Source organism: Pezoporus flaviventris, unplaced genomic scaffold (genome assembly GCF_033815535.1).
Source record: "Pezoporus flaviventris isolate CSIRO_AGI_PZ_B2104156 unplaced genomic scaffold, CSIRO_AGI_Pfla_v1 ptg000031l, whole genome shotgun sequence".
NCBI classification, from domain to species: domain Eukaryota; kingdom Metazoa; phylum Chordata; class Aves; order Psittaciformes; family Psittacidae; genus Pezoporus; species Pezoporus flaviventris.
This window is the reverse complement of record NW_026892579.1, coordinates 52,954,438-52,973,403: the sequence shown is the minus strand read 5'-3', so window position 1 is coordinate 52,973,403 and position 18,966 is coordinate 52,954,438. Positions and strand designations below refer to the sequence as shown.

The 18,966-nt window shown below is 46.2% G+C and overlaps 1 protein-coding gene across 2 annotated transcripts in view; it reads left to right on the top strand.

Moving 5' to 3' along the window:
- The first annotated feature begins 644 nt into the window (after positions 1-644).
- BLK (BLK proto-oncogene, Src family tyrosine kinase) overlaps positions 645-18,966 on the top strand; it is a 46,179-nt gene continuing 27,857 nt past the window's right edge. The window contains exon 1 of one of the 2 annotated variants that reach the window (XM_061461053.1): positions 645-1,329. Coding sequence is in view for 1 of the 2 variants with exons in the window: in XM_061461054.1 (XP_061317038.1) it covers positions 11,132-11,211 (80 nt within the window). In the remaining variant the exon portion in view is untranslated. Of the gene's footprint in view, positions 1,330-10,994; positions 11,212-18,966 lie in introns of those variants that run through there. The other variant, XM_061461054.1, reaches the window with a different exon arrangement.

Genomic DNA, 18,966 nt, shown 5'->3' with positions numbered 1-18,966 from the left:
AGCAGGCTGCTACCTCAGGCACTGATGCTACCTAGAACTGCAGGACCGAGACTCAAGATTCAGACTTCTCTGACATAAAGTTGCCATCACCCATCTCAAAAAAGAGTTGACAAGCAGCCTGTCGGTTAAACAGTCTTAGGCAGGATTCCTATTGTCCTCTTTGGCTGGCTTGCCTTTCTTCTTGTCTTGACATGGTGAGGCTGTATCCAAAATCCAGCAGGATCAGTAGGTGACACACACCAGCTTCCTGACCTTCAGCCAGGTTGGTGGGTCTGAAATCCTGCTGATGAGGGTGGGAATGAGAGTAATGGAATACTGCATGGTGCTCAAAGACTCTTGGGGATAGCAGGAGGAAAAAGGCACCTGCACAGTGAGATCTGAGCTGGTCTCTGCCCACAGCAGGTCCAGGTGGGCACTGGGAGCTCAGCGCAGGCAAAGCTTTTTGCAATACATCAAGTAGCTGATTGCACAAAACAGAGGACAGGCAGATCTTACAAGATATTACATACAAGCGATCAAGAGATATGAGGATGTGCTGTCAGCTCTCTCCCGTAACTCTCTTACCCCCATGCCCTCAATGGCATCAGCTGTCTTGTACTCATTACTGAAAGGCAGCCAGCTCTGCAGAGTGAGGAGAAGTTGCTCTTTAGGTGAGATTTTAAGCAGAAATAGAACCTGAAAATGGAAAGTGAGTGAGATTACAGCACCGTAACCTAGTTGACTACAAAAGGGGAAACTGCTCAGATTAGAACCTGACTGGAGATAAGCTCTCCCAGAGGTTAAGTGCATGCAATAAGTATCTCCATGCCTCCTATTGGCCCAGGCTGATCTTAGCTGTGAATGGGCCAATCTAGAAAACTCAAACCCCCATATTTCTCCTCCCATCTGCAGACCAGTTTTACACCCTGTGGCTCAAGGGGATGATTTTCAAGTCACATCAGCCTGAATGACAGTGATTCAGGGCATCATTTGTAGCAGGACAGTACTTTTTATAGCCTACCGAGCCTTTGTGGGTAACGGCTCTTCTAAGGTAGACACTGTTCTAACATTAGCGTTAAAGGAGCAGTGTGGTTATACTACCAGCTCTTAATTGCTATAACAAACCAGTTTGATTTGTCATTCAGCTCTTATCGACAGGAAACCACTAACAGCAGTCAACTGATGTCACCAATTAAAATTAGGGTTTCTCTTTCTACCTGCTTTAAGGATTAAAACTTATCAAGACACTGTTTATGTTCTTAAGTGTGCACCCTGAGAGGGATTTTTTAACTCTTATGGACAGCTAGGATCAAGTGGGACATGATTTAATCGGAACATAGGACCCACCAGGTAAGTGCAAACAGTTTTCCAGCAATTTTGCTTCATTCCTGCTGCCTGATTATTGCTTGGTGCTCCGTTGGGTGCATCCCCTTAGATCATTTAGATCATTGGCTCATCTATGAGATAGTGGTAATGAAGCCCTTAAAAGACTGGGTGAAGGATATTCAATGGGCCACACTGCTGCCGCGGATTGGGGCAGGGTGCACATCTTTCTTTCCTTCTGGCAGTGTTTCAGTCCTGAAATTGGGGTGCTTGTTGAGGTGGGACTGATGCTCTAAGTCATCCACTGGCCCTGCAGGTCCTCTCTTGGGCACAGATAAATCTCTTTCTCTTAAAAAGCATAAAAGTAGATGGATAAATAGCAAGGCGTGAATGAGTTTCTTCCAGCTGAATTCATTGGAATGGTGAAAGAGAGGGGAGAAAGTGAAATCAGGAACCTAATTCTGATTTTAAGGGGAAGTGGAAGTTTGAATGCTCAGGCTCCAATTTGGCAGTCTTTGCTGAGCTGGAGGCATGGGTGTCGCATGTGGTAGAAAGGAAGGCTGAAGCTTTAATTCCCTTTCTGCCAAGAGGCCCATTTGAGGTGGAGGATCTTTGCTTTCTTTTGCCCTGCTGATGGGTTGGATGGTCTCCTTGGAGGTAATATTTTGTTTCCATCAGCTCCTCCGTTCAGGCTGGTAAAGCCATTGTCAGGTTAAAGCTGGTTGTGGACAAAGCTTCTGGCAAGTTGGAGATCTCCAGCGGAGTCATGGGGAGGATGGACTTAATGTTTTGCCCTTTGGTCAGTTCCCATCCCCATGCATGCAGAGTCTACACTAGGTTCATAACTTTCATTCTTGATTAAAATTTAGGCCAGATTCAAAATTCCACAGTGCTCTGACGTGGAGCCTGGATCTCTCGGAAGCCATCTTGCTTGCTATGCCACTTCTGGGAAGGAAAAGCAGTTGCAGCGTTGCATGGTATTTGCATCTCAGACCTCCTCTGGTATTCATTCGGTGCCTCGTGGCCAGTGGTGCCTGGCAAGGCAATGCTCTTCAAGGTGTTTCAGTTAGACCACTAGAGAAATGGGGGTATCTCTTGCCTTTCTTGCAGGAATGCTGTGATATTTAATTGATTTTGAAAGTGCAACTTCAATGTCAGCAGAGAGGGCCCCTGCAGCATGCAGTGCACACACACAATCCCTGCTCTGGTATGTGCTGGAAAAGAGAAGGTAGATGGAAACGAAGAAGAAAAAAAGGATAGGTGTAGGGCAGGAAAGGCACCCTCAGTAATACACTCCATTAGTCATTCTGTCAAGGTTTAAATAATTTTTATAAGAAGTCTTGAGGGCTGCAGAGCTTCTAATCTCTTGTCCACATTTTGTTTTTTTCTCCCAGACCTCCCTCCTGAAGCATTATTGGAGAGGAGCATTTTACAAGAGTCTGTAGCAAAAGGACAAGGGGGAATGGCTTTAACCTGACAGGGGAGACTGAGATGAGCTCTTAGGCAGAAGTTCTTCCCTTGTGGTGAGGCCCTGGCACAGGGTGCCCAGAGAAGCTGTGGCTGCCCCATCCCTGTCAGTGTTCAAGGCCAGCTTGGACAGGGCTCAGAGCAACCTGGTCTAGTGGAAGGTGTCCCTGCCCGTGGAAGGGGTTGGAACTGGATGATCTGTAAGGTTCCTTCCAACCCAAACCATTCTGTGATTCTGTGTTTCTATGATTACTGTTATACTGATGCACAAAACTCTGTGAAAAAAAACACAAAACTTTTGGCCCATTTTTGATTTGTTCTACCAAAGTAGAGCTATCACTGTGCCTTGAGGGTTATGAATTCAAAGGCTGAACTTTCTGATGAAGGAGGAAAGACCCAAGACATATTTTAGTGAAAATTTCATGAAGATGATACTGATTTTTCTTTGTCTGCTTTTCTAATGACTTTCATGTTCTGCCATGCTCATGGCATGTTCAGGGATGCTTTAATACCCTGGGATTTCAGCTGAAATGGTGTGCTCCCTAGCCTTTGTTAAATAAGCCCAAGATATCCCAGGCTGCGCATCCCACTTCTGCACACTCTGGGCTCTGTTTCTCCTTCAGACAAGTCTATCAGCTCTTTTATTTCTGCTTTGTGACTTTCTTTCTGACTGACCTTTCAACTTCTAATTCTCTGTGGCAGTTTTGTTACAACATGAGAATTCTAAAATGTCTTGAAGCTGTATTTATGTGCAGACAAGGCTTTTTGTCATTTTGGTCAGGTCACCATGGTTTTCGCGGGGGTCACAGCACTGTGTTGGGCAGAGTGGGAACACCTGGGCACATTATTACTTCATCATTATTTGTCTTCCTTCCTTCCCCTCATTCTTTCCATTCTCTCTGTTAAAAAGGGAGTTTCCTTGCTGCTCTTCCACGGTTGACAAGACTCTGGGGGCAACCAAGCGTTGACTCCATGTGGGTGAGCTCCCCTGTAGTCAATTATTTCCTGCAGGCCCACAGGGTTTAATCATGGGCAAGAATTTAACAAGATACCTGGGGCTAAACCCCACTGGAGCCTTTGACAGCCCCGAAGTTTCCATTCACGTCTTCATTTTATGTGGTGCAAGTCAGCTTTCTCATTGGGTCGACACCACATTGCAAGATTAGAAGTAGCTGAGGGGATAAAAAAGGACGCAATTCAGCCTTGGCAGAGGTTTTTGTAACAAATTACATCCTCAGGGTACTGCTGCTCATTGCGGAAGGAATGGTTGCACTGCTGAACATCACTGTGAAACTCAAAATACATCACTGTATGAAACAGGATACACAGGGTCATGGTTATCACTTAAAAAGAGATGCTAAGGGGCAACATATGCAATACAAACGTAAACCAGCCCTTCAGTATTTCATGCTGGACAAGCCATTTACTTCTAATGGGTTATCCTGTCTTCTACATCAGAGGTTAAATCTATGTGAATTCATTTGACTGGCCAGCCAAAAAAATCTGCCTCTCCCCCAAACAAAACTCAAACCACAGCAGACCCTTGTGTTGAAATAAAAAATAGGTCTCTAATTATAATTGTTTCCAAGAAAAAGTTGCAACTGAGCAGGAGAACAATGTTTCTGCGGTTTTACAGAGCAGTTTTGCCTTTACTAATGTTGGTTAGTTTTAATTAGGAAAACATTGTGGGCTTGCCTATTCAAACTTCCAAACCCAGTTATAAATGCCTGAAGGAGGGGGACACAGTTGAGCAAAGGTGTGGAAATGATATGAGGAATTTTTGCAAGAAGTCTTGTTGCTTCATTTGCTGAAGCAACTGCAAAGAAGGAGAGAATAAATATCGTCGACCATGGGCAAGACAAGCAGTTGTAGGTCTTTCAGTGATGGAGATTAGTGCTGATATTTAGGAAGTCATTTTAAGGCTATAGGAATTGGAGAGCTGTGATAGACTGATGGGGAGCAGTGGAAATCTCCATTATTGAAAGCTTTGAAGCACAAGTTAGGTAGTCTCTCAGATGCAATGCAGGTCCACCAGATTGACCTTCAAGTGGCCAGTCATCCGTTTCTGCCATCCTGTGTAACATATGTGGCTTTAGAAGTGAAATGTGCCTTTCAAAAGCTCACTCCTGCATTTCCCCCTCTTTATTTATTTACATATTTATGAAATTATTCTCCAGATTTTACCGAATCTCACTGATTTCTGCTCCTCTGGAAGCCGTGAAAAGTGTTACTGGTCAAAAGGCAGCATGCAGGACCCCTCCGGTCCTGTGTCTCAGGCACATAGGAAACTGAGCACAAATAGAAAAAACATGGCTTGCAAATGAAAGTTTTGCTACCTAATGAGGGGAGAAGTGTCAAAATTTAGAATCATAGACTAGTTAGGGTTGGAAAGGGCCTTAAGATCATCTAATTCCAACCCCCATGCCATGGACAGGGATACCTCACACTAAACCATAACACCCAAGGCTCTGTCCAACCTGGCCTTGAACACCACCAGGGATGAAGCATTCACAACCTCCCTGGGCAACCCATTCCAGTGCCTCAGCACCCTAACAGGAAAGAACTTCTTCCTTATATCCAATCTAAACTTCCCCTGTTCAAGTCTTAACCCGTTACCCGTTGTCCTATCACTACAGTCCCTAATGAAGAGTCCCTCCCCAATATCCTTGTAGGCCCCCTTCAGATACTGGAAGGCTGCTATGAGGTCTCCACGCAGCCTTCTCTCCTCCAGGCTGAACAGCCCCAACTTCCTCAGCCTGTCTTCATACGGGAGGTGCTCCAGTCCCCTGATCATCCTCGTGGCCCTTCTCTGGACTTGTTCCAACACTTCCATGTCCTGTTTATGTTGAGGACATCAGAACTGCACACAATACTCCAAGTGAGGTCTCACGAGAGCAGAGTAGAGGGGCAGGATCACCTCCTTCGACCTGCTGCTCCTTTTGATGCAGCCCAGGATACGGTTGGCTTTCTGGGCTGCAAGCGCACACTGAAGCTGGCTCATGTTCATTTTCTCATCAGCCAACACCCCCAAGTCCTTCTCTGCCGGGCTGCTCTGAATCTCTTCTCTGCCCAACCCGTAGCTGTGCCTGGGATTGCTCCCACCCAGGTGTAGGACCTTGCACTTGGCATGGTTAAACTTCATGAGGTTGGCATCAGCCCACGTCACAAGCGTGTCAAGGTCCCTCTGGATGGCATTCCTTCCCTCCAGCGTATCAACCGAACCACACAGCTTGGTGTCATTGGCAAACTTGCTGACGGCACACTCAATCCCACTGTCCATGTCAGCGACAAAGATGTTAAACAAGACCGGTCCCAACACTGATCCCTGAGGGACACCACTCATTACTGGTCTCCAGGTGGACATTGAGCCATTGACAACTCTTTGCATGCGGCCATCCGGCCAGTTCTTTATCTACCGAGTGGTCCACCTATCGAATTGATGTCTCTCCAATTTATTCCATTGTTTGGGGTATCCTGGCTGCCTTACTGGTGGTTGAATATGTAACAATTTTTGTGAATGAAGGCTGGTTGAAAAAACTCATTATGCCATCTGCTTAAGGGTCCCTATGGCCAAGAGGTAAAAGAGGTGATTAGTCCTGAGTCCAGGTCACTGGGGTCCCAATTTACTACATTATGGTGTATCCTTGTACACAGAAGGTTACAGCTTCCCTGTTTCTCAGATCTCTGTGCTTCCCCAGGTTATAGTGGCTAGTGGTAAAGGACTGTCAGGTCACAAGAGGTCTCCTCATAAGGAGATTACCCTCTTCTTCATGAAACCCTGGGGTGGGAAATTAAAACCTTGACAAAATGCTGCAGGCAGAGGAGCTGCAGGACTTCTTTCAGCCCAGGCAGTTGCTTGCCCAAAACCCAAGCCATCACAGAATCGTAGAATGGAAAGGTTGGAAGGTACTTCAAGGATCATCTGGTCCAACTTTTCTTGACAAAGCATGATCTAGACTAAATGTGCCAGCACCCTGCCCAGCTGAAACTTGTGTCCAGCACTAAGGAATCCACCACTTCCCTGGGAAGATTATTCTAGTGGCTGATCGTAATGATGGCATCCACATTTACATGAATATCTGCTTATGGTGAATGGCTTGGAACCATGAAAATTTAGGGCAGAACATTTAAAAATATTTTTCTGGGAGGACGATGTTTAAGAATTGGGCTTTGAATAGAAGTTAAATTTGATCTATGGAAAAATGGAGGTGTCACCTCCAATACATGATGGAAGAGTGGAAAACGAAGGTCAAACTAAACAAATGGAGAAATTGAGAAACTTTAACTTGACATTTATCTCAAGACTTTTTCCTGGCTGTCTCTTAGTATTTAGCCTTTACCATTTTGGAAGTACAGGAAGAAGACCGCAGCTGCTTGAGACATTAGTATAGCAAACTTGCATGGGGAATTATTCTTTTTCCAGTGGCAGATGCCAATATGCATGGTGTTTTTGTGACAGAACTTTTTTAAGAGTGGCAATTTCCCATGGAATGCTTTTTTTCCCTGGAAATTTTGGGGGAAAAAGTGTTCTGTGTAAAAGTCACAGGGTGGGCTGCCAACGAATAACAACTGTGCACAGAAGGGAATCATGATTATAGGGATCTGTACAGGAGAAATCTTAGCCAGGACCAGGAAGAAACCATGGCTGTTTAAATGTCAGTATGGGCACTGGCAAAGCAAGAAACTTGAGGAAATAAAATTTATCCTGGATCTAACGCAATAGAATTAGACCAAATTAAAGATAAGGAAACCCGAGCGTGGATCAGCCCCATAACTTCTGTGCTGTAAACGATAACTTCTGCAGTAGACCTGGCTACAATGTTTGGCCTTGTTCTGCCACGTCTCTCTCTCTTTCAAGCTCCATTGCTAAGTTTAAATGTTCTTTTAATTCTGAAAGGTAAGCTCACTTAATTTTGAATAAGGTTTTAAAAAGTGGTGTTGGGGTTTGTTTTTTGTTTGTTTGTTTGAGTTTTTTTTCTTTACTAGCATCAAAAGGGAAATAATACTGGGGCAGGGTCTTGGCTGCTGCAAGTAGCCATGAATAAGCATGATACGAGCGGTGTAGAAGCTGCCTGGCAGGGAAGACTGGTCTGGGTAGGACAGAATAATCAGCATCACCATGTCTAGCATGGTCTGGCTCTTGGGAGCAAGGGCCACACATTCTTTCAGCAAGGTTTTGTGAGGACTGGTACTGCCTCAGGGCGGAGGACTGTGTAAGATGCTTTTCCAGTGGCTATTTTCTGCAAGCAGTTGCACTGATTCTGGGCAATGGAAAATCACACTTCCATGAGGTCACCAGAAAGGTGTTTGTTTTAAAATGTTTTCATTTCTCCTCATTAGTTCTCTTATTTATTTAAGTGTGAGAAGAAAAAGAAAAAAAGTCACCTCATCCCTCCAAAAAGACTTTTTCTAACTGGAGCCAGACAAAACCTCTTTGAGGTCCCTACTAGTAGAACACCCCCCAGCTACCATCAGCCAGAGCTACTGCTGCATTTTCATTCCAGTCCTTCAAGATAGTCCATGGGATTCAACAATAAATAACAATAGTGGAAGAAGAGGGAGCCCATCACCACCCTGCACTTGGGATGGTTTGGTATCTGGGACTACCCAACATGTCTGTGCCTGACTTTCACCCCAAACCTGGTGATGTGTTTAGGATAATCAATTAGGAGAAAAGGGACTGCCTATCTTTTGGAAAGCAGAGACCCAACAGGTGGATAGTGCAACCTGAGCAATCAGGCTGGACTTCCGAAACAGAAGGAGGTTATGCAGTGTGGGTATCTGGCTGTGGAGTCATCCTAGTGGGCTGTGGGTCATCTGGATGGAGGCTGCCACATTTTCTGGTCCTTTTCTTCATCCTGTGGAATGGTCCTAGAAGCTTTTCTTATGGCAAGACTAAGAGCACATGGGCTGGACCTCAGATCTTCATGAATGTCTTGTAAGGAACTGTAAAAGATAGCAGAGACAAGCCAGCCTCAGGATTGCATTCTTGTGCAGAGGCCTGCAAAGATGATGGAGAACATCTGGGAACTGACATGAAAGCAAGTTGGAAACCACTACCAGACAGACCTTACTCTCTGGGTGAGATTACAGCCTGTGCTTTCAGGTTGGGGAAGCAGGGGCAGATGGAGCCCATCTGGAGTGACCCAGGAGATGCACATGAGGGACTTTCTTTTTAGTGCTCTTTTTCACACGCTTTCTCAGTGGTCTCCCTACAACTGCTCTCAAAGGACATCCCTGGGCTGTCACTTCATGATTTATGAGTAAGCAAATTGCAAAAGGGCTCTCTCAGCTCAGGCTTCTTGACTCTGGGTCTCACCTTATGGCCATGAGGTGTCCAGCCTGGAGGACACAGAGGGGATACAAGCATGAAGGGTTTTGCCCCAGATGACATGCAAAGTCACAGCCACTATATCTTAGATACCAGAAATCTTCCCTGGGATACAATAGCCAAACCACACCGTATCTAATCCTTTTTATTTTTACTTCTTCTTGTGGCTCTCACTGCAAGGGTCTTTGCAGCAGCTCTGCTGCAGCTGCTGGGTTTCCCCACTGTCAGCACCAGGAACACATCTCAGATCAGAAGCAGGTTTCTGTCTGGAGCAACCACACAGTTGCCCTGTTCCTCAGGATTACTTGGCAGCCACTAGCTTACTTCTAAGCCTTTGCTGCACCTTGCAGTAGCTTCTCTTTCTACCTCAGCAGTGGATGACAAGCAGCTTCCAAAAAAAAAGCAACTTCCCTTTTCATAGAAATAGGAAGTGAAGCTCCCTTAGAGGTCAGGTACCTCAGATGTGCTCTTCAACAATGGACGAGCCACTGCTCTAAAGCTCAAAGCACTCAACTAATCTCTCCTTCCCCAGCCACAACCTGACCACCTCCATGCCTCTCCACTGCCCTTAGCTGGAGGACAGTTGAGCAGGTAAAATGCAAGTTTGATGAACCTTCAAGGGCTTCCTCATTTCTGTATCTCTTTGGTATGCAAACAGGAGGCCAGCATACCTGGCTGAGGGGTGATGGGGTGGGTGTCTGTCCTGGTTGTCTTCACAGCCACCCTGTGCTGACCCCCTAGGGTAAGAGGCATGGTGCAACCCCCCAGCAGAACCCTGCTTATGGCCCAGATAGCCTTTCAGCCCTCCGTGGGGTTTTCTTCCTTTGCCCGGAGCACAGTTGCAGAGCCAAGGCTGATTTCCATGCCATGTGTATGGTAGTGGTACTGAGGCACTAGGCACATACACCCTGGTGCTCCCATCCCACACAGCATCATGTCCTCAGCCAGCCTCATCTCGTCCTTGGTAAAGGTCCTCTGCCTTGACCTCAGCTTAGATGTGCTCTGCAAAGCCTTTCGTCCTGTAAACAATATGATCAGTGTGTTGGCAACCTTTATGTTGTGCATCACACTCTGTGGATGATAGTTCGTGTTTGTCCTTCTCAGTGCAAACTCTGCGAGGTCATTGCAGCCTCAAGCTGGCTGGGACCAGGCGTCCCTTCCCTCCTGCTGTCACATATAATGCAAATATGGTGTCATGTAGTTACCCACAGAGGTTTACACAGTGGTTTTTTGGGGCCTCATCTCTGCAGCAGCCAAAGAAAATATATTGAAAACACCCAGGAGAAGCCAGCTCTTCATGCACCCTATGGGAAGCCTCAGGAGTTGATAGAATCAAATCCTGCTTCTTTTACAACATTCATCTCCTAAAACAGAAGCATTTCATTTTTCCTATTGAACACACTGAGGCAGAGTGAGAAAGTGACTTTCTCAGAGTCACCCACAAGTCCCTGTCCAGGTCTTCATTCATTAGACCACACTGCTATGGTTGAACAGGTTCATAGGGGGTTGGGGCTCACTGGAATGAGATGCATTTAATCTTAAAAGGGTCTTTTTCTAATCACAGAAAGGAAGGAGCATTGCAAAGCCAGTTTGTTCAGCTGTTTCCTAAAATTTGGTGGTTTGCATAGTGGAAACACAATCCATTCACAGTCATTGTAGCTATTTTTAATGATGGCTGTTAATAGTTTGTGGCTTTTGCTGGGTTTCGTGTCTGGGTGGTTTTTGGGTTTCTCTCCTTCCTCACTGCTATTTTCATTGGCGAGGTTGTCTGGGAAGTGCAATTCCAACCCCCTCCTAGATGATCAGTTTTATATTCAAAATAGAGCAAGGAATCCTTGGGGGGCAGAAAAGAGCCAGTTCTGACACAAAGACCTGATTAAAAAAAGAAAGCCCATTAAATGCATTTGCAAAATCAGGCTGCTTCTGCAACCTGGGGTTGTAACTTTCAAAGCAGTCAGTCCCATGGACGGTGTGGATGTGGTGGGAGCCAGAGGTCTTTAACTGGGAAATTCTGCAAGGGTCCTCAGCCCCATGGAGCATCTGTCATGGGTCGGACCGGTGGCTCGTCCGTCCTTGGATTGCGTCTCCCGGAGCAGCTGCATAGGAAGCAGGCAAGTAGGGAACATCCCACCCAGATCTATGTCCCCCTGAGGGTGGGGAGAAGCCCAGCAGGTTTTTCTCTGTCTTCTTCCCTTCTCCTATCCCTCCTTCACATGATGTCCTCCTTCTCTGTTTTTCTTGCCTAAGATCTGTGGGGTAGAGAGATAATGGGGTCACTACCCAGTGGCTGCTAAGATCCAGCCCCGAGGAATGGTTTGCAAGAATGCCATTCCCTTGGTTTACTGCAAATGGAGAGTAGGACAAGTAAGTGCCAGGCATGCACAGCCTGATACCCCCATCCTCTCCTGCCCCCCTAGGGCCTTGGGGAAAGAGAGAGCATATGTGTGGGGAAAGCTGGCTGGAGCTGGGCACAGCTGTGATGAGTAGGGGAAGTGCTCTGGCATCCAGCAGCTATTTCTGGCATGCATTTGGAGGTGTTCAGGTGGGGAATTGGAGATGTATATCTTTCCTTACAGCCTTTTGCTTCACATGAGGATGGTGGGAGGAAGCATCATTCCCTCTGAGACCTGACCCAGGGAGGAGGTCTCTGACAGCACCAAATGCCTGACCATAAGCCTGCTGCCAGCTTCACTGCTCCTCTTGAGACATGGCTAAAGGGTCCAATGAAATTATATCCTCTTGCTATGAAAAGGCAGCCTCTGGGAATCAGGGCCTTCAGGAAGGGCCTTTTCCAGGGGCAGAGATGTGTAGAGATGTGAAGGAACATCCCATCCACCTCCTCAGTGTTGCCAGGGCTGTGAGGGCCAGGACCTTCCCACACCCTTACAGAGCCCTTGAAGTGCCATGAAACAGCATCAGGGATTCTGGCCAAGCAAACATGGCCTGTGCCTACTTCCATAGGACTTAGATGTCATGTAGGGGTGTCCTGCAGAGGGGATTTCTCCCTACTGTGCTTCAACTCACCCATAGCCTATTCTGCACGTGCAGTCCACACTGCCACGTTTGGCAGCAGGTAGGTTTGAGTTCAAATTCCAGCCACTGCAGAAGTTTCTGTTGATCAATGCAGTTTTGTGATAAAACCTCTCACACCTGAAGAACCCTAGAGATGCTCCATGTACACTAATAGATGTGCTTGCTCCTCTTGGCCCCATCCTCCTCTTTCCCCTCTTCCCAGTTCTGCTTCCCTGCAGAACCATCCCCATCAGACATCCCACCAGACTGATGCATCATCTGGGGTGAGCTCATGAGGAAAGCATGTTAAAGGGAGATGGGATAAGCAGTCTTCCCTCTTGCTCTTCCTCCCTCTGGGACCCTGAGCCCTTCTTCTGCTTCCTGGCCAGCATCCTGTAGCTCAGCAGAGCATCTGCCGGGTTCCAGCAGGGCGCAATGCTCAATGTAAGCAGCCATTTTTCCTCCAGACAGATGTTTTGATTAGTGAATGACCATTCTGGCAACAGGCAGATGTATTCTGCTTCTGGAGAGAGCAAGAAACTTTTACTATCTTTCATTTCTTCCTTTTTTGTCCCTTGTCAAGAAACTTTTTACATCTGCTTAAACCTGGGGTCTTGGAAATCTGTGCACTCCCACCCCCCAGCCTCACACACAGCTTTCTCCCATGGAGTGTTCCAGCTCTTTAGAAAGTCCTGAAAGAGCCAGATGTTCTGCTTGGTTTGCATGGGCCAGGTTCACCTGCAAAGCATGGCCTAAGACAGGTGGTAGATTCAGGGCAGAAAGGGCAAGCTGGCTAGAGTTGCAGGAAAAGATCCCCAAATAAGCCAATGGGCTCCAGTCTCATTTCTTCAATGCATACCCCCTGCCAAGGAGGAGGGGGTAGGTTTGTTCTCTATATGCCTTTGACTGGCAGAGGACAGACCCATTTGGCCACACTGGCTGTGTTAAAGACTGCATCAGGACAGCACTTACATTAACACCTCACCATCATTAGCTGAGGAGCCAGGATGGTCCTGGGGGATGGCCTTTGTGTTCCCTTAGTGATGATTTAGACAGGCTAGAGTGTTTTAATGGGGCTTCAATGCAAGCACAAGTACAACTTGATGTATTTATCTAATGAGGACCAAGACTGGATGGGATCTGAACGTTGCCCGTAGGATATTTCCCGTTCTCCAGCAAGGATGCAACATGCAAAGCAGACACCTGCTTCACTCCTCAGCATAAACCATGACATGTCTTGCTCTCGGCTCTCCAGCTCTTCACAGGGACTTTCTGCATTGCTATAATTGCTCCTCCACAGCCTGGTCCTGCTGAGCAGCATCTTTTAGCTATGAAAGCCACCCTGATGTTTGCTGCAGACCCAGTGCTGTGTGTACTATCACAGGAGGTCTCACTGCTCTCCTGTTTAAAGGCAGAGATCCTCAGCAAGACTTTGACTGCTGTGTCCTAGAGGATGGTGGCTGTAGCCTCTGCAGAAGACCTTCTGCATGGTCAGTGCTGTTTATGGAACAGGACACTTGTTTTAGCTGTCTTCTAACCACCTCCTAGCAACAAAGCGGCTAAACATTAAAAAGATTTAAAAGAACTTGACCAAAACCCAGCAAAAGCAGAAATCAGGCACAATAGAAAATGCTTTGGTAGCAAATCTTCATTCCTATGTAAGTAGTTGATCTCACCAAGATCTTCAGTAATTCTCCTCTTCTGTGTCTTGCAAAGTAATCCAAAGTTGCCAGGCCAGGAAATGTATTGAAGAGCTATTTTGCTGAGGAAAAAGAATTAAATGAATCTGGGATGTGCCTAGAACTGGGGGATTTTTTTTCTATCGCATTTGTTTGCTCATCATTGATGCAGAAATGTAAATCTGGAATACTTTTATTATTGTATCCTAAGTGAGTTGATTTCGGCAATTCTTTCTGGAAGGGGGCGGGTTTGCAAAGAAAAATTCAGCAATTAAAACTCTTCATAATTGGCTATATCTGCATTTTCAAAGTATTTCCTTTAGGGTTTTTAATGGCACTTCCTTCTAAACAAAGTTTTTTCTCAAAAAAATGACACTCTGGAGTTTTATAATGAAGTGAGATATCTGATCTTGGTGAACTGTGAAAATGCTTTGTTGGACCCACCCTGAAATGTGAATGGAAAGGGGGCTCATTTTGTGATTTCAGTGGGCTTGAGGGTGGTTTTGGAGAGGCCTTCACAGTGAAATACTATTGGCTTGCTTGGGTCTTAACCTATTTTTCCATGGCACAGTTTCATGAGGGTGAGACAACTGACGAGCTGAGACTTCTGCTTTTCTGTGAGGTTCTGTCTTGTTTTTCCCCCGCATCCGCCCATACAATCCCAAGGCTGTTTGTCCATGTCATCTACATCCTTCTTGCAGAAGATGCTGCTGCATGCACATCAGAAACAGCTTTTGAGCTCTCTTGCTCTGGTAGTGGAAACCAGCCAGCCGCAGTAGATGGTGCGCTTATGGTGCAGGGCTGCTTATCGCAAAGATGAGATTGCAAATGCTTGCAGTGCTTGGTTTTATCCAAGTACCTCCACCCTAATCTCTGATGTGCTGCAACAAAAAGAGTAAGTGCATGGTCAGGTCCAATTTGACACTGCCCTGTTGGTTTAGCCCACCCTGGCACTCAAAACATGCCAAGCATAGGGGCAAGTCAGGTCTCCAAACTCTGTGGTCAACAAAGACTTGTGTCTTCCTCTCTTGGACCTTGGTCCCTGGAGTTCCAAGTTAAGCTTGATGAGTTGCTCCTGTAGGGTATGTTCTCCAACCCTCTTTGAAGTCAGCTGTATGATAGGACATTTAATAATATCCTCTGCTATCCACCATGAAGATGCTGCCCAAATGCCAGCGGAAGTGTTACCGGAGCAGGGCATTGTGGTGGGATCTTCAGAAAACCTCCCCTGGGCCTGTTGCTGCAGGAACATCTGTACCTGCATCCAGCTCTCACTAGCTGAAATGTCACCTCAAACTGCTTCTCTGAAGGTTACTGAAATTACCTGCTTTCATCCTGCAACATGGAGCACACAGCTTGTGTTAGAGGTCCTATGCAAGCATCCAGTGTTCCTCTAACACACGTCTGTCCCACACACTTTCAGAGCTGGATTATACACTGAGTTCACTGTCCTGGTGCCTATTGCCTTCTTCACAAAGGCTTGCTTGAGTCTCACAGGAAGACTTCTGCATAAAATACGTTTACTCAAAACTTAATGGCCATAAACTAAAACGCAATAAGTTTCACCTCAACATAAGGAAGAATATCTTTAAGTTGAGGGTAACAGAGCACTGGAACAGGAGGTTGTGGAGTCTCCCTCTCTGGAGATACTCAAAATCTTCCTGGACACGTTGCTGTGTAACCTGCTCTAGGCAGCCCTGCCTTGACAGGGGGTTTGGACTTGATGATCTGCAGAGGTCCCTTCCAACCCTAATGATTCTTATCAGCAGCTAAGCTGGACTATTTTTTGATGAAACATTTTAAGTGTATGGAAAAACTTTGTGTTGCCTTAAATCTTTTTTGTTCTGTTTTGGTATTTTTTAACCTGAGTAAAGTTGAGGAAACAAGCTTCCCCACTCTCCGTTATTACATATAAACCAACATTTTTAGATGTGAAGAACTGCAAGTTCTCAAAAGGAAATTTTCATGCTTTTCCGAGTTACTTTTTTCCCTCAGTGCTCTTTTCCACTGGAAAGAAGAAAACAAAAAAATCTGGGAGAACTACTATCAGCTTTCTCTTTTTTATTGTGAAACTAATTTTAAAAAGCATTAATCAGAAGCAGAAACACTGTGGAACAATTTACGTTCAACTCAGCCATATACATTCAACTCAGCCACATATGTTCAACTCAGCCACCTTTTTTGGAAGAAAAAGATTACTTTAAAAGAAATAAGAAAGCTCCATCAGCTGCGGGCTGGGAGCTCGGCAGCAGCTCTCCACATCTGACAACATTTGTCTGCAGTACTATTTTGGGAGTTTGTAAACCAGCTGCCGGCATGAAGGATGGTCGCGTTGGCTGCCAAAGGCTGCAGAGGCAACCTGGAGAGTGTGACCAGTGGATTTCATAGGGACTGTGAATAGCCAGAGCTGTGCTAATGACTTCTGCGTATGGGTGGGAGCAGGTGGCCTCTGGGGGAGGTTTTTCTCTGGTTCCATTTCTCACCCATGCTGGGACTTGTCGTCCATGATTCTGTGCCGCTTTGCATGGATGTGTCTTAGACACAAGTGTGTGGGGTGAAAGCTCAGCTTGTGTAAGCATGCAGAGAGGTGTTTCCAGACTCAGCATGGTGCAGAAAGGGTTGCAGTGTCCTCATGGACACAGGAGAGCTGTGGGGACAGTGGTGAAGCACGGGAACAGGTTGCCCAAGGAAGTTATGAATGCTCCAGTCCTGGCAGTGTTCAAGGCCAGGTTGGACTGGGCTTGGAGCAGCCTGGTCTGGTGGAAGGTGCCCTACCTGTTGCAGGGGGGTTGGAACTTGATGATCTCAAGGTCCTTGCCAACCCTAACAGTTCTATGATTCTATGAGATGCCTAGGTTAGGACATGGTCCCCACTCCTCTCAAACCCTGTCAGAGGAACTGGGATGGCCACAGACCCCTGGTGGGACTTGCTGAGGTTGACCTTCCTCCATGTCCTTTCCCATTCTGCCCCACGAAGGCTGTAACTGGGAGCAACACAAACCCCCAAAACATTCACCTATCATCACGTATATGGTCCATCTGTCCTCTCATAAGATCATCCTCACGACATGACTGATGGTCAAAACGTATTGTTGACTTGTGCTATACGTCAGATCTTCTAACTCTGCCGAAAAGACAGCAATTGCCAAATCTGTATCTCCCTTGCCTTGACTTAAAATGATACCTTTCAGTTCCCTGGGTGGAAAGGGAACTCCAAATATTCTCACTATCCTGGCAAATAACACCATTCAGAATCAGAAATCCCGGTGAAAGGGTATCTTCTACCAATTTGCAAGTGAAAGAGCGGGAAAAGCTCACGTACTTAATGAATCACGTGCCATTGCATGACAACTGGGTTTTCTAAGTAAAGCAAACCCTGGTTGCAACCTGTAAGGGACGCTGCCAAATTAAAATTAACTTGCTGCAGGAAATGCTGTGGCTGATTCAGTGGGGGTAACTTCCCCTCCGACTTTAGTGCCCAGAGTGGTGCTGAGACCTGGGTATACATGGTTGGGCCATCTGTAAACTCAGGTTAAAGAAAAGCTCAGAGAAGTTTGGATGCTGAAAACCTTTCTATTGGGGGTGGGGGGAATGTGTACTGGGTTATCCTGGAATATTTCATAGAATCATAGAATCATAGAATAGTGAGGGTTGTAAAGGACCTTAAGATCATCTATTTCCATCCCCCCTGCCATGGGCAGGGACACCTCACACCAAACCGTGTCACTCAAGGCTCTGTCCAACCTGGCCTTGAACAGTGACAGGGATGGAGCATTCATAACTTCCCTGGGCAGAAATATTTCACCAATTCCTCCCAGTTTGCTCACTTTGCCAGTGAAAATGAAAATAAGACAGAAGGGAGAAGATAATTTCAAAAAAATACACTTCAAAATATATATATAGAAACCTCATTTCGGAGTCCCAGTTTTTGAAATATTAGATAATGTGCTAGAAAGGAAAAAAGTTGCTTTTACAGGAATATTTTTTCCCACAAGTCTGGCTTGCTGGAACCTTTTTTGAACACATCTATTGGAGTTTGACTATAACAACACAGTGTCAGGCTGGCATTTGGGGGAACTGACTAACCATATTGATCCCTGGACCTCCAGTCCTGGATTCTCCATGTTCATTGCAGACTTTCAGGTAATTTGGCAAGAATAAGAGCCAACGAGTTTTTGTTCAGCTACAAGTACTCAGGCTTCAGACATGTAGCCCACACCTTTCAATGCCTTTGGTTCAAAGAAGGGTCTGGTGCAGACTTTAGTGCTGGTGGTGTAGATACCTCATATACTCATGGCAACAGCACTTAAGTACTGCTGGCTTCAACTGTTCCCTACTTTTTCAGGTGGCAGAATAGGCTGAGTTTTCCATGGTTTGGCTATCTATCTTGACTATCCAGACCCAGTATTATGTCAGAATTATTGACCAGAGCTGAAATCACATTTCTGGGCTGCAATTTAAATGATCCCTCAAGCATGAGTGTGGAAATCTTAGTGCGGACCAGAGGATTGTCCATGGAAAGGGTTTGATTCATTTGTGCCTAGTGATCCTTGAAGTGTCCAGCAGGCCTGAGACACTCACATGGGGTTGGGAAACATAATCCACGATGTATGGGAGACCTACATCTTATAAGAACCCAGGGCACATCAAAAGGTACTAGAGCGTTGCATGTGGATGACTGAGTCAAGCCCTAGGCCCACACTTTACAGGCAGGATGGATACAAGTTACACCACATTTGACTCCCTAAGCTTCTTGCAGTCCTCCAATGTATTGCATAAAGTCCCACGCCTTCATAGACAAGCTGAGTCTGCGTCTGTGCTGCTTAAGCATGAGGAACGGCAGGATGGTACTATGTAGATAGCTACCACGTCTGTGTGCTGCTCTTGCTGTATGGGAACGACATGATGCATGGAAAGCATGAGCAGCACGAGTATGACTTGTTCCAGGGTCTGTGTGACCCTCCTGAAGAACTGGTACACATGAACTGCACAGGAATATGCCCCAGGTTCGCCAGCACCACCTCTTCGACCCTCCAGCAGTGCCTGCATGTGGCGTCACTCAGTTCTGGAGCAAGTCTGCTCAATGAGAGATGGAGATCTCTGCATTGGAGAGGGGACATACTCAAAGCAGTCGTTTGTTCCAGTTTCTTTCTGGTGACCTATAGTGTCTGTCTG